The sequence below is a fragment of the Corythoichthys intestinalis genome, chromosome 14 (genome assembly GCF_030265065.1).
Source record: "Corythoichthys intestinalis isolate RoL2023-P3 chromosome 14, ASM3026506v1, whole genome shotgun sequence".
Taxonomy (NCBI): Eukaryota; Metazoa; Chordata; class Actinopteri; order Syngnathiformes; family Syngnathidae; genus Corythoichthys; species Corythoichthys intestinalis.
The window spans coordinates 45,877,954-45,894,159 of record NC_080408.1 but is presented as its reverse complement, the minus strand read 5'-3'; the positions used below and the strand labels follow the sequence as shown (position 1 = coordinate 45,894,159).

The 16,206-nt window shown below is 38.2% G+C and overlaps 1 protein-coding gene across 3 annotated transcripts in view; it reads left to right on the top strand.

Moving 5' to 3' along the window:
* Positions 1-5,237: 5,237 nt before the first annotated feature.
* The window catches only part of pigk (phosphatidylinositol glycan anchor biosynthesis, class K), a 77,088-nt gene continuing 66,119 nt past the window's right edge, over positions 5,238-16,206 (top strand). For all 3 annotated transcript variants that reach the window (XR_009066961.1, XM_057857444.1, XM_057857445.1), the window contains exons 1-6: positions 5,238-5,381; positions 5,571-5,624; positions 5,693-5,784; positions 11,217-11,352; positions 11,558-11,669; positions 11,905-12,001. Coding sequence is in view for 2 of the 3 variants with exons in the window: in XM_057857444.1 (XP_057713427.1) it covers positions 5,316-5,381; positions 5,571-5,624; positions 5,693-5,784; positions 11,217-11,352; positions 11,558-11,669; positions 11,905-12,001 (557 nt within the window). In the remaining variant the exon portion in view is untranslated. The remainder of the gene's footprint in view (positions 5,382-5,570; positions 5,625-5,692; positions 5,785-11,216; positions 11,353-11,557; positions 11,670-11,904; positions 12,002-16,206) is intronic.

The window sequence follows — 16,206 nt, the reverse complement described above, 5'->3', positions numbered from 1 at the left end:
ACAGCTGTAGGACGTTCAACACATTTGAAATGGGACGGACTGACAATGATCATGTGCGCTGGGTGGATTACATTGGAGTTCAATACAGGAATTATTCCCATGAAATATATTAGAATTACATGTTTCTTATTCAGATACAGGGCAAGTGACTATCATTGGTATTAACCCCCCACACACATACACAAAGATCCGCGGTCCGTAATCATTATTGTAATTATGGTTGTTCAATTAATCGATTTTGAACCGAAACTGACATTTTTTTTTTGTTTTTTTTAAAACAATGTTGAAAATGTTCAAATTGGTACGTTCGATTTTAAAAACCGCCCATTTGGGTGTATATCAGCCACCTCTGCATTTCCACTTCCTCCGACTACAGCATGTGGTCTTAAACAACAAGAACAACAACAACATTGGCTATTGGCGATTCTGCTACGTTTTCCTAGCCAAGTGAACATTTTGTAAATCAATCAGACAAAAGTAGATCTGTGTTGTGAAAATGCCCCGCATGTACTACACAACTCGTAGGAAGTAACTCAACGTCTGAGAGTTGTTCCTTTTTTCTGACTAGAATGGACTTTTGGACACAAATTGCATAACGCCATGAGTGAATGTATTGTCTTATCATGTACAATCATGACACAATGAAAAGTAATCTGTGTGCAGTTTATATAATAGAGTTAATTTATTTTCCCCTCAAAATAACTCAGAATATAGCCATTAATATCTAGACACCTGGCAACAAAAGTGAATACACCCCTTAGAAACTACGTACATCCCTAAATGTCCTAAGTACTGATTGTCATTTTCCCTCCAATATGTCATGTGACTCGTTACAAGAGTGCTGTCAGCATTGCTACAGAGATTGAAGAGGTCGGGGTTCAGTCTGTTAGAGCTCAGGCCATACGTCGAACGCAACATCAAACTGGTGTGCATGGCTGTCACCCCAGGAGGAAGCCTCTTCTGAAGACGGTGCACAAGAAAGCCCGCAAATATTTTGCTGAAGACGTCAACAAAGCACATGGATTACTGGAACCATGTCCTATGGTCTGATGAGACGGACGGGCTTTCTTGTGTAATAATGAGTGAAAGTAATCAAATGAATGAAATAAAAAACATGAACATCTAAAAAAAAAAGATTGAAAGTTTTGCACTAATATTGATGTTTAAGTAGGACCAAAGAGAAATGAAACAGCACAACACCCTGAGTCTGTTGTAAAAATAAAATGCTATTAATCCCAAAAGATTGTTCTGTGCATATTAACGGAGTTGAAAAATTAAAGTTTAAAAAAAGACATTCCAAAATACTTTATTCGTCATTATTTTTATTTGACCAAGAAATCATAATCTATATCAGAAAATCTGGATTTTCTTGTTAGGCAAAATCAAACAGCCCTAATTGTAATACAGTGAGGAGAAGTATTTGTACGTGTAATTTTAAAAGTTCACCCAGAAAATAGACAGAGGTCTGAAATTTCAAACATAAATGCATTTCCACTAATAGATACATAATCTAAATTTTTAAAAAAATCCGGAGCCCACATTGTATGATTTTTCAATAATTTTGTGTAATTCACTGGGATTCATAAGTATTTGTACCCCTGAGAAAATCTGTGCTAAAATTTAGTGCAGAAGCCTTTGTTTGCAATGGTGTACCGCAAGCAACACGTCACTTTTGATCATTAATATTCATGACGTCAGCAATTGTGGCTAGGTGGGTCAACCTCCCGTTTGTCCACAATAGTAAATGAATGGAAATAGTGTATGAACGAGATGTTTACTGAGCTAAACCTACACTTCTGTCCGAAAATGATGTCCCTGGTGCCAAATTCACTGGTAAAGATGTGGAAGAACATACAAATGTTCAGTTAAAGAGATGGCTTGAGTGTCGGAGGCTGAAAAAGACGGGAAAAGGAGCCGAGCTGTTTTATCGACACCTTTTTCTTGTGTGCATTGCCTTACACCACTGACAGTGACATTCTCCTGTTTCAATAATCTATCCTTTACCACCATGTGTCCTGTCTTTCTTATATATTAAATCCTCTGGTTGCCTTACTTCTCTGACCGTTCTTGGGGGCAATTTACATTACAATACAAATACAATTTACATTTTTGTGTAGCGTTTGCATATGCTACTCAGTGACAGCCAACGAACACTTTAATTTTTTTCATCAATAACAAATCTTATTTCTATAAATAATTTAGACTTCCCCTTTACTAAAGTTGTTTTGAAAAGGTAACAGTGGCAGTCAGATACTATTTTAATTTTTTTCCAGGTCATTCATTGTCAGACAGAAGCAGCACGGCAAAACGCCATGCTAAAAAATAAGTAATAATATCAAAATGGTACCTAAACAAAGCCATGATTTGAATGTTTACTGCATATGCAATGTGAATGGCTTCACCTTGCTGGCATTATACTGGTCTTTTGGACGTCCGCGCAAGTTGATCCCTTCTTTACATTTTTTACTCTGAGTTTTTGGTTTCGGGAAATGTATGAAGAAAACATCCGTCATATGTCATAATGTCTAGAGTCATTTCTACAAGTTCCATAGCAACAGTGTTTGATCGGCATGTTCTTTTTTTGGGGAAAGATTCCCGGAGAAAACAAGCAGAAAAACATGGCTTGTATGCAAGGGCATGTCAATAATGTCCCACTTTCGCGTTACGATGGCGATGTCCCGCTCTAAAAATAGCATTCGTGCGGTACGCACGTACAGAGATAAGACGCTTTCTGTAGTTCCTCACCAGGCTTTCACATATACATTTCACAATTCTTCTCTATATCTGTCAGTTTTCAGGGCTGTCGTTGAGAAACACAAATTTTCAGCTCCATCCAAAGATTTTCTATTGGATTGAGATCTGGAGACTGGCTAGGCCATTGCAAAACCTTGATATGGTTTTTATGCAACCACTCCTTGGTCAGCTTGGCTATGTGCTTTGGATCATTGTCATGATGGAAGATCCAGCCACGACTCATCTTCAGGTCTTTAACTGAGGGAAGGAGGTTGTGGCTCAAAATCTGATGATATCTATATTTCTGAAGGCTGAGCTCAAGCTGTGCAGTCGCATACAAGCCAGCTCCGTGAAGGACACGCTCCTATCTTCACTGATAAGCGCAGGCCTGAAAATACAGCAAGACACAAGACATGAAGATAAGAGTTGTGAGAAGCTCAGATGGATGAAACTTATGATGACCCTAGTGACAGTCTAGATCCGGACATTTGTGAAATCTCCATGGAAATTAATGACTTTTTGAACAGTAGGCGCTAGACTGTCATTGGACTGATCATGAGCTGTTGCTTGTGCGACCTTGGTGGAAGGGGGACGGGTCCCGATAAGCTTTGGCTTTTTTCCGTTCCCTTTGTCATGTCTCTTTTCATCTTCTTACGTTGATTTTAATGCTGATGATGATGATGTTGATGATGATGATGACAAATGACAATAAATTCAATTCAACAATATATTTCACCAATCCTTCTCTGCTTTATACAGTACAGTCGTCCTGTCTCCTTTGCTGAAAAGCAGCCCCAAAGCATGAAGTTTCCACGCCCATACTTCACAGTGGGGATGGTGTTCTTGGGACTGTATTCATCCTTCTTTCCTCCACAAACGACGAGTCCAATTTGCACCAAAAAGTTCTACTTTGGTCTCCTCTGACCACATGACTTTCTCCCTACATCATTCAGATGGTCCCTGGCAAACTTCAGACGGGCCTTCTCATGCAATGGCTTCAACAGGAAAGCCTTTTGAGCATTGCATGATTTTTAACCATTGCGCGGTAGTGTTCTACTGACAGTAGCCTTTGAAACTGTGCATCCAGCTCTCTTCAGGTCATTGACCAGCTCCTGCTGTGTAGTTCTAGGTTGAGCCCTCACTTTTCTCAACATGAGTGATGCCCAACGAGGAGAGATTTTACATGGATCCAAAGTCATGGATACAAATTGCTGCAACTGTTGGTTTACTCTTACCAAGTTGCTTTCCAATCATCCCATAGCCTTTTCCAGCTTGGTGGAGCTCAACATTTTTTTCTCTGGTGTTTTTCGAAAGCTCTCTGGTCTTGCCCATGGTAGCAGTTGGAATATGACTGACTGTGGGGTGCACAGGTCACAATAATGAGCTCAAACGAGTGGTTGCGTGGTTACTCATGGGATAAAGGTAGACTTTTTTTAAAGGTAGACTGACAACTCTTTGAGTGTCAATATTATTGCTGATTCTCAGGTGCACAAGTACTTATGAACCCCAGTAAATTACAAATAAACTATTTTAAAAATCATACAATGTTATTTCTAGATATTTTTTTAAAATTTTGTTTCTATGAGTGGAAATGCATCCTATTTTCTAAGCGGGTGAACTAGCAAAATCACAAGAGGTGCAAATACTTCTGCTCCTCACCGTATTTACATATAGATATATAGAAATACAATTATAAATTAGTAACATATGAATAAAAACAGAAATACACTTCTGTCATGGCCCCCAATAACACTCTAAAGTTGATAGTATTTAACTCTTTGCCCGCCATTGACAACAATAGATGTCGAATTCATTGAAAGTGGGAGGGCTCGGTGTGAATGCTCATCTTCCAGTCCCATTGACCGTGCTAGACATCCAGTTCATTTTGAGTTTAAGGTCTGGCGCGAAAATGGATTGGATGTCTATTTTGTCAATGGCAGTAAATGAGTTAAAAGAATGATCTATGAAGGGTTGAGAACATTCCCACTTATATGTAAAAAGCTTTGGGGTGTCCTTCTTTTTATTTATTTATTTATTTTTTTTGCTGTTCTTGCATAATGTTGTAACCTTTTTTGCGTGTAAACTGGAGGTCATCATTTGACTTGTACCACAGTGATTTAACGTTTGTTATGACTTCTGGAAATAAACAAGTTCTGTTCCACACTTTTCACAAGATCTGTTTTTTGGCGGAGACGAGACATCTGGATTTCTTGAAACATTTTTCGATATTGATGCGTTAGTCTAATACTGTTTTCATAATAAAAAAATACATAAATACAAGAAGTATGAAGTCTATTTTTGACAGAGTAATGAGGAGAGTGTACAGATATTTTAGTTTTATTGCAGGGAGTAATGAGAAGAATAGGTACTCAAGTAGAGTGTAAAATTTATTGAAGTACAAAGACTAACAAACGGTCCCGTCACTAATAGAGTAACACGGCCGTGATTTCTAAATCAAACATGTTACTAGCTCTTATTTTGACACGTAATTTAACCGGAAGTGTCATCAAACGACGCTTTATTAATTCACTTCCCTTTCCTGCATTCACATTTTATTTTTGAACGGTCTGTGCCGCCTCACAATGAAAACTCTCTCCCTAGCAATCTTTTTAAGCACTTTTTTCATTGCGGGCTGCATTAATCTCGAGGTAGGCGTAATTCTTCATTTTTAGGACATAGTTTTACTCATTTAGATGATGCTGTTTTACCGGTTAGCCTCGTGCTACATCATAGTAGCTGGAATATTTTGGTCGTATTGTTGCTAGCTTTGCATATTGTCATGTAAGTATTTGTTAAAGTAGCTGTTTGAACATTTTCTTTCTTGTTGTCTAAATCAGGGCACCACGGAGGAGTTCTTGAGGAGCGGTCACACCAACAACTGGGCGGTTCTGGTTAGTGAAAAGGTGAACTTTACCTGTTTAAGCCCTTGTGAACTTCTATCTTGTCGTCTTTCTGACAGGTGTGCACGTCGAGGTTCTGGTTCAATTACCGTCACGTGGCCAACAGCTTATCATTGTATAGGAGCGTGAAGCGTCTTGGCATCCCTGATAGGTGAATTTTTGATTGTTGAATAAAAATATGTAATGAACATTTGTCAGCAGTATGCAAGAGTAGTTAAATTCAAAACGTAACTGTTATAATGAAAGCATCAAGTCGATCGGAATATGGACTATTTTTGGTTATAAAAAAAAATAGCGATCTAATAATAAAAGACCATAGTAGAGATCTGGCATACAAAAAAACTTATAATGAAATTTCAAAAGTCTATCAGAAAAGTGACTTTTTGGTAATTAAGAAAAATGGAGATCTGGCTACAAAGAGGTGGACAATGGCCATCACATTTTGGATAATTTACGCCAAAATATTAACAGGTGCATAATGTTGTCGCCAGTGTTGTCAGTAATGCGTTAGTTAGTAACGCGTTACTGTAATCTGATTACTTTCTTTCAGTAACGAGTAATCTAACGCGTTCATGTTTCTACACCAGTAATCTGATTAAAGTTAGTTTCCTTAGTGTCTCTGTGTTACTATTTTTTATTTGCCTAATAATGTATGTAGAATGAAGAATATTGTAGTCATGTACGAAGAGCATTTTGAATAGAAAATGCCAACATAAAAGGTTCCCGATACGTGTTTCTATGACAACCTCTTAGCTGCTTCCGGTTTTGGTCTTGCGTCACATGTGTTGTGGGACTGAGAAAGGGGTGGGCCAGGCGGGTGGACATTCGAGCCTAGTGTTGAGACGTTGCGAGGGAATGTTGATCTGTGGATATCCATGAATGAAGGTGAGTATTTTTCCTTCATTCTGGAAGGTATCAGCAAAAGGTTGGACCCCCTACATGCACGTCCGTTTCGTAGCTTTGCCGTAGCAACGACGGGCAGTCATCGCTCCAATTTGGCAAGCTTTTTTACATCATATGCGTGTTGCACATTTATGCCGTGAGGTGATGTGTTCGTTTAGCATCTGTGGGATGTGTTTTAAGTCAGACTGAGTGTAAAGTGCTTAGTTGCCACCACGTTTTATGGCCAAATTGACCACGTGTGTATTGAGAGGAGTACTTCCGGGGTGTGCATGGGCAGCCGCGCCCGCCACCACTTTTGAGTTTATTGCCTGTACAATCCACTTGTGTGTTGTTGATTATTGTGCAGTCAGTTTGCATCATTTTACATTGGCACTGATATGCTGTTAACCATAACCCAAAATTCAGAAGTTTTGACGTTTGGCTTATTCTTAGAGTTAGTGGGGTTTAATTGGTCGGTGGAGTTGATTTCAACAAATTCCAAGCAGTTTGTCAGATATTTGTTAGTTTCAGAGCTCTGGAGTGGCTAAGCTAGCGCGAGTTAACGGTGCTTATGTGAAAAATTCTGATATTCCCCTTTAAATTCAATCATCGGAAAGTCAATTACATTTGATGACATTTTTCTGTTTTCATTCTTATGTTGAGGCGGCAAAGGGAGAAAAATGGGTAAAAAGTAACTGATAGATTACTTTTAAAGTAACTTAGTTACTTTGACAATGAAGTAATCGGTAAAGTAACTAGATTACTTTTTTGAGGCGTAATCAGTAATCAGTAATTAAATTACTTTTTCAAGTAATCTGTGACAACACTGGTTGCCACACGGCTGCGTACAAGCATTCCTGGCATCCAATAGCGTACTGCACGCTACGCATTACTTCCAGTCATTAATATTCATGACGTTATCAACTGTTGCTAAGGTAGGTGGGGGCACGCTCGCGTTTGTCCTTCATGCTAGATGGATATAAATACCGTACGAACGAGATGTTTACTGAGCTAAACCTACCAATTCTGTCTGAAGATGATGTACCTGGTGCCAAATTCACTGTTAAAGATGTGGAAGAACATGCAAATGTTCAGTTAAAGAGATGGTTTGAGTGTCGAGGGCTGAAAAAGAGCCGACCTGATCCACACCTTTTTCCTTACGCCACTGACAATAACATTCTCCCGTTTCAACAACCTACCTTTACCACCATATGCCCTGTATTTTCTATCTATTATATCTCCCAGTTGTCTCGCGTCTCTGACCGTTCTCGGGGGCAATTTACATTGCTTTTTTTGTGTAGCGATCGCAATGCTACTCAGTTACAGCCAACGAACACTTTTCATTTTTTCATTAATAACAAATCTTAATTCTATAATTTATTTACATTTCCCCTTACTAAAGTTTTTTTTTTTTTTTTTTTTTACAACAGAAAAGCTAACAGTGGCAGTCAGATACCATTAAAAAACTTTTCAGGTCATTCATTGTCAGACAAAAGCAGCACGGCAAAATGCCACAGTAAAAAACTCAAAATATCAAAATGGCTTACCTCCTCGTCCTCTGAAGGACCATGACTCCCAACAAAATGTTTACTGCATATGAAATGTGAATGGCTTCAGCTTGCTGGTGTTAAACTGGTCTAGTGTAAAGCGCTTTGAGTGCCTTGAAAGGTATAACACCATTTACCATTTTGGACGTCCGTGCAAGTTGATCCATTCTTCACATTTTTTTCCTCCGAGTTTTTGGTTTCGGGAAAATTATGAAGAAAACATCCTTCACGTGTCGTAAAGTCTAGAGTCGTTTCTACAAGTTCCATAGCAGCAGTGTTTGATCAGCATGTTCTTTTTTTTGGAAAGATAAACAGAGAAAACAAGCAGAAATATAATGGTTTGTATGTGAGGGCGTGTGTATAATGTCCCACTTTCGCATTACAATGGCGACGGAACGGTCTATAGCATTCGTGCGGTATACTATTGGCGAAGAGGGACCTTTACTGTATGTGTGTATCCGGGTGTCCTCTTGATTCACCCCTTGTGTTCCAAAAGCTTTACATAAGTGAATTAACTTTTATTCTGTATTCTTGTTTTTTTACATTATGCACAACTCCATGTATTATGTAACAACTATGTTACCTGTTTTGAAGTATTTTTATACATTATAAAACATATGAGCAGGGGTGCACATATTTTTTTTTGCCCAGGTTCTCAGAGGAGGACCTGGAAATGTGACTTGGTCCTCATTGAGTTTGAGAGCCGAGCCGCCTGATGCGATAAAATTATGACAAGCTTTACTTAGGGCCAATTACCTTTAATTAATTATATTAACAATTAATTCTTGATTAACATCAATTGGCACAACAGAATTGCCATTACTTTGCAGTGAAATGTAAAGAAATAACCATAAAAGCACAAATTCAAAATAAAGGGCATTATGCGGCTCCCACATTAACTCCAAGCCTTTGTAAAAGTGGGATGTCCTCCTCATAAGAGCTCATTGAACGTGCATGTTTAGCTTTGTGAAATGCGAGCAAAAACACGTTTGTCAGTGCATGGCGCTTAGCTCCGGTGACGTCTCTGTCATCTGTCTGTCTTTTGACGGGGGGTGGGGGAACACGGAAAGAATTACTCAGTGGGGCCTGCCTCTTTGACATTTTAAGAAGTGACTTTCTCGTGTCCGCCGCAAACACAGTGGTCATCCATCGGTACGCAAAAGCGTATGGAAGCCGTTGAGGGCCAGCGCGTTTGTCTACGTCCAGTACGCGTGCGCGCATGCGGACCACTTATGTGCACCCCTGTATATGAGTTGTGGGGGGCCTGGAGGGATTTAGGGTATTTACATGGAAAACGCGTCCCTACTTACAGAATTTTCAAGTGACGAAACTACTTCCAGGATCAATTTCGTAAGTAGAGGTACATCTGTATGTAACCCTTTTTGCGTATAAACTGGAGGCCATTATTTGACTTGGACCACAGTGATTTAACATTTGTAAATGTGGTCTATGTGGCTCCAAATGTGTTGTCAGGTCTCAATTATAATTAAATATATAAACAGATATGATTATGATTATTGATCGGGTCCGATCACGTCATTTTCAAAGTATCGGAATAGGCAAAAAAATATCGGCCATGCCTTTTTTTAATATATGCTGTATATATTTTAATTAAATCGTTTTCTAATTGTATTTAATGTGACAGACATAATATGTTACACTCATACAGAGTCTTTAGTTTAGGCTTAAGGTAGGGTTAACAAAAATATCCCGATAATGGTGGCAATAAATTTATTACAAAATGTGTCATGTCAAAATATTCAATGCAATTAACCAACATAGGGAGGTAAAAGGCAGCGCTAAATGAGTAGAGTGAATTTTGGCAGACTTTGGAGCCTTTCTTTAATTAGCTAAAGCCTTGCTATCCCTTCCCTATGATAAGAATTATCATGGGAGACAATGTGGAGAAGCAAGATGGCAATTGATCTTTGTTTTAACACCTTAAGTTATTTCCCAAAGCAGAGAAGATATATCCATTGGTAGCACGACGCACAGTCATGGGTCCACTTCCCATCATGCATTTGGGATGGCCACAGTATCATTTACTGAAAGCTCAACAAATACACTAAATGGCAATATTTAGTCAAAATACACAAAGTCACAAGTCTTTCTATCCGTGGATCCCTCTCACAGAAAGAATGTTAATAATGTAAATGCCATCTTGAGGATTTATTGTCATAATAAACAAATACAGTACTTATGTACTGTATGTTGAATGTATATATTCATCCGAGTTTTATTCATTTTTTTCTTAATGCGTTGCCAAAATGTATATGATCGGGAAAAATTATCGGGAATGATTGGAATTGAATCAGGAGCAAAAAAAGGAATCGGATCGGGAAATATCGGGATCGGCAGATACTCAAAATGAAACGATCAGGATCTGATCGGGAGCAAAAAAACACGATCGGAACAACCCTAATTATGATTGTAAACCAAAAGGTTTTTAAATTTTCGTAGTATTTAACTCTTGACTGATGTAAACGTCCAATTCATTTAAAACGGGAGGACTGACTGAATTCTCACGCTTAACACGTTACTATCTTTTTGAATTTTCGGCCCTGTTAAACGTTCATTATTAAACAATTCAAATGTCATTATAGTCAGCTCATCAAGAATATAATGGACTAGCCCTTTATTGTAATTAAACAGTTGTACAATGTAATTGTGGAGCATCTCCTTTTACTGTGCAGGGTAAGATAAGTTACTATCTCAAAAGTGACTTGCAAGAATAAAAGTATAAAATCTAAATAAATATAAATTGTGTATGAGATAGTCCTATGTTGCTATGTTCAGGCAGTGAAAATAATCGAAGTGAAGTAGCAGCAGTTTGACAGTGAAGGCACTGAATACTGCACGTCAATATTGCACGAAAGTAAGTATAAGAATATCCAGGCAAATAGTTTTATCATTTTGTTAAATAAAATTACAAATAATCAATAGAAATTTCCAGTTGTAACTCATTCTTCGTAAATTTCCACATTTTCACATTTTACATGACAAAATTCCCAAATTAAAGTAGACATTTAACAAACAGATTCTCCTACCAGTTTGAACCAGTCATTTTAAGTTCTTTAGGAAATTGGCTTTTTACGTATACTCCGGTTTAATAAATAGTATTTCCTAGTCGACTTGACCCTTTTTCTTGTCCCAGCCACATCGTGCTGATGCTGGCAGATGACATGGCTTGCAACCACAGGAACCCGAAGCCTGCTACAGTGTTCAGTCATAAGAACGCGGAGCTGAACGTCTACGGTGATGACGTGGAGGTGGATTACCGAGGTTATGAGGTTGGTTCAGCAAGAGCCGAATGCTAGCCTGAAGTTCTTGCCAACTTTATTAGTATGCCTTTAAAAGAAGGCCTCATTTCTTGTTAAAGTTCATTTAGAAGAAATGTTGGACCCAAAAATGCAATTCCCAGTTTATTAAGTGTATTTCAAGATGGTTGCCATCCAGCAGGAGGTCCATGTAATGCCACTATGGTCCATGTTCTAGGTGACTGTGGAAAATTTTCTGCGAGTACTGACTGGGAGGCTTCCCCTCAGCACGCCGCGATCCAAACGCCTCCTGTCCGATGACCGAAGCAACGTCCTCGTTTACTTGACAGGTCGCTGTTAAATCACACAAACAGCATTTCATATTTAACTTCTGTATCTTAAAGGTTTTTGAACTTCAAAGTTGCCGTTAATTCAAAATGATAATAAATAAGTAAAACCTACTTAACCATTAAAGGCATCCAACAGAGCTGAAATGGAGGTTGACTTGTGGAATGAACACGTTGTATTTTTATTGTTTTATGTTACAAAATGGCTTTACAAATGGCTTTAAAATGTGTTTTAAAGGCCACGGTGGCAATGGCTTCCTGAAGTTCCAGGACTCGGAGGAGGTCAGTAATGTGGAGCTGGCGGACGTCTTTGAACAGATGTGGCAAAAAAGAAGGTACATGATTGACATGTAAATAAGTGAAGGTGTAAATGAACAATTTCATGACTATACGACTGTGTTGTTTTTGGCAACCCTCCTAATTTTTGAGTCTTTTGGACAAAAATACTATATTTGTCAAAGTCCTATTTTAATTTCAAAATGTTTTAGTCGAATGCTACACTAACGCTAGGAGTTACATTTGGCGTCTGATGATCACTCAGCATAGACCTTTAAAGGCTAAAGCAACATTGCATTTTCTTTCTTCTCAAGAAAACAAATTTTCGATTTGATTCAGGGGTTTTGTAAGGATACCCGGTCGATGGAATTTTTAACAAGACAGATAATTGCATCTTAACTTAAAAGTTGCATATCTCTAGTTCTAAAGTTTGGAATTTCCTAATCTTGATAAAGAGCCTTAAAACTGCATGAATAGTGTTTGGTATGTCTTAAATTCTTTAAATTATAATGTGCTGCATTGCATGAAATATCTGCTGATATTTTTTAGGTCATTATTTGGGGATATTGGTTGGCATTTGCATTCAAATCAGTTGTTTTAAAAAGTTCTGAAAAAGTCTTTAAATTTCACTTTTGATACATTATGTACAAATTTAACACAGTTGTACAAATTTTACTGAACGTAATAAAGTATTTGTTTTTGAACATCTTGTTGCTGAAACATTTCAGACATTTAAATGACCAGTATTCTTTTTAACATAACGAACTTTCTAAAAGATGACGTTGATCAAATGTTTCTTTTAGATTGACTTGATTAGATTTATGTGTAAAAATACAAGACAATGTGGCATTGTGGAGTGACCACAGTTCATTGTACTAGAAGGTTAAAGTTTACATTGGCTGCCATTGACGGGGATAGACTGGTTTGTACTGGGTTGACTGGCAGCGATCATTTTTTGCCAGCCTCCTCCCGCCCAAACAGATTGCGCATTTATCGCTATCAATGGCACTGAAGGGTTAGAATAGCACGGTTCCGCAGGTCCTTAAAAAGTCTTGAAATGTCCAAAATTTAAAATCTGGATAATCAAGGTCTTAAATTGTCTTAAATTTAATGAAAAATTGCAGTATGTTTTAAATTTCCAATGCCAGGGAAATCACTGCAGTCTACCATGAAACTTCTAACGGTATGAGTTTTATTAATGACCATTCACTAAATATGAGAGTTTGGGATTAATATATGTTATACGGTATGTTGTCTGCATTTTCAGTAACCCAAATCAGGGTTCCCTCGGGGTCTTAAAAAGTCTTAAAAGCATTGAATTTATGAATTTGGAAATTATACCATAAAAAGTAGATTTTCCATATCCGGATCTTAAGATTTATGATGTATGTAACTCCTCCGTGTCTCATTTCTCCTCAAAAGTGTCATTTGTCATTTGGATTGGTAAATAATGTAGCCTAAATAAATAAACGGGCCGGAGGAGCCAATCATTGAGAACGCAACGCAGCCAAAATCCTGTGGCGCAGGATTCCTGCGTGAATCCAAAGTCCTGACAAAGTGTCATGCTCTACTCTACACTGTTTAAAAATTTTTTAATTTTTTTTACACCTTTTACATTAAGCATGTGCCGGTATGATATTCTGACTGTATACCCTTGATGCCAAAATATCTGTTTCACGGTATCACAGTATTGCAATTCCAGCTCTAAAATGTGTTACTTTGAGATATCTGGGTTTAAAAAAAATAATAAAAAATTGAACACGATTTTTATTTTTCAGAACATATTTGCAAATTGGAACATAAGTATAATTTTAAATTAAAAAAAATAACAAAATGTTTTAAATAAAATTAAAATAAATGCAGTCCTTTAGGTAAGCGTAAACCCACAGCTCAATATTATTACCGTCAGAACAAAAATAATTATTTTACATAAAAAGCACATGTGTATGACTCCTATCATGTTTACATTATACGGTGTATCACAAAAGCGAGTACACCCGTCACATTTCTGCAGATATTTAAGTATATCTTATATAAGGTATATCTTGTCATGGGACAACACTGACAAAATGCCACTTTGACACAATGAAAAGTAGTCTGTGCGCAGCTTATATAATAGAGTTAATTTATTTTCCCCTCAGAATAACTAAAAATATAGCCATTTATGTCTAAACCCCTGGCAACAACAGTGAGTGCACTGAAGACTGTACACAAGAAAGCCCGCCAGTCTCATCAGACCATAGGACATGGTTCCAGTAATCCATGTGCTTTGTTGACATGTCTTCAGCGAACTTTTTGCGGGCTTTCTTTTGTACCGTCATCAGAAGAGGCTTCCTCCTGGGGTGACAGCCATGCACACCAATTTGATGTAGAGTGCGGCGTATGGTCTGAGCACTAACAGGCTGACCCCACACGTCTCCAATCTCTGCAGCAATGCTGACAGCACTCCTGTAACGAGCCACATGACATTTAGGAGGGAAAATGACTAGCAGTACTCAATTTGGACATTTAGGGATGTACGTGTTTACTAAGGGGTGTACTCACTTTTGTTGCCAGGGGTTTCGATATTAATGGCTATATTGTTTTGAGGGGAAAATAAATTAATTCTATTATATAAGCTGCACACAGACTACTTTTCATTGTGTCAAAGTGTCATTTTGTCAGTGTTGCCCCATGAAAAGATATACTTAAATATCTGCCGAAATGTGAGGGGTGTACTCACTTTTGTGATACACTGTACACACACTCTTAACACAGTTGCCAGAGTTTAAAAAAAAAAAAAAAAAACACCACGTTTTACCACCGCTAGAGACACTAAACTAAACATGTTGGAGTCAACTCTCGTAGCTGGTGGGAAATGTTCATGACAGTGTTTCCTAACATTTAATTTTGGATAAATGTGAAATCATATTGGAGGTATTGCCTCCTCTGCAGCCACCCTCCGCAAACATGTTTTATGTGTCGGTTCGCCCTCCACCTCTAAGCCGTGGCCGTGTGTAACTTCTCTGTAACAGAAGTATTCCCATGCCAGCGATTTCATTTTCTGTGATGGGGGGGGGGAGTAGTTCAGGAGTTTCGCCACCTCCAGCCATCGTGTAGCACAGCTGACTCACTGACACTGAGCCTTTGGCTCAAACCTGTGGATAGCAATGTGTTTGAGGCTTTTTGCATCGTATAAAAAAAAAAAAAAAAAGATTCAACTGGGTACAATAGGCATGAAGGCACTAGAGTCCCATGCTAAATTGTCCAAGCACATAACCTCCATGAAGGAAAAAAACTCCCTATATTGCTGCCGTTTTTCAATCTGCCTGTTTGAGCAAGCCAGCTGCTCACGAGCCTGAAGAGACAAAACCTAAAGCCAGCTATCAAACTGCTAATTTAAGCAAAGCCACAGCAGCTAACACTAGCCAGCTAGCTGCTAGTGGTGCAGCCCCCCCTGCATCCGAGCCCAGCTATGATTGCTAGTGTATTTGCGAGAGTGAATCTACGCACATTGTTTGGGTCCACAGCAACCATGAAAGCACAGGTGTTGTGGACTCTGCACACCATTGCTAAACACAATTCCTACAAGGGCAATAAAGGCATTTTTTTTTAGCTTATCAGGTACATGTTCCCAGACTCAAACATTGCAAACACTTTTACTTGTGGTGCTGACAAAACTGCTTACGTAGCCAAATTGGTGTTGTCGTGTGAGTAGCCTATTCAATGTGCTGCATTCTTATATCCTGCACACGTTGTACGTTCCACTTTTGAGAAATAAATTAACACAAATTCACAGATTTTGTTTTTCTTTGTTGATATGTCTGTGATATAGGTAAGTTTAAAAAAATATATGTATATATATATATATTTTTAAATGGCCTTAATTAGGTGTTAAAAAGTCTTAAATTTAACTTGAGGAAACCTGTAGGTACCCTGCAAATTCAACAGGAAGAAATGACCTGTAAATGCCTCAACAGGAAAACAGGAATTGATCAAAATTAAAAGGAAATGATGTCAAATGCCCCCAGATTAACTCGTTGTCTGACATTGGCTGCCACTGATGGACATAGACGTCCAATCTGTTAGTTGTGGCAGTTCAAATGGATTGGACGTCTACTAGTGATACTCATTCCAACAACAGAATGTTGTGTTTATTAGTTTTATTGTAGAATATCGTAGAATGATTTCCTGACCCATGTATCGATAATTGTTATATCGCCATATTGTATCATATAGTGAGGTACCCAGAGGTTCCCACCCCTAGTGCGAAGTCGACAAAAAG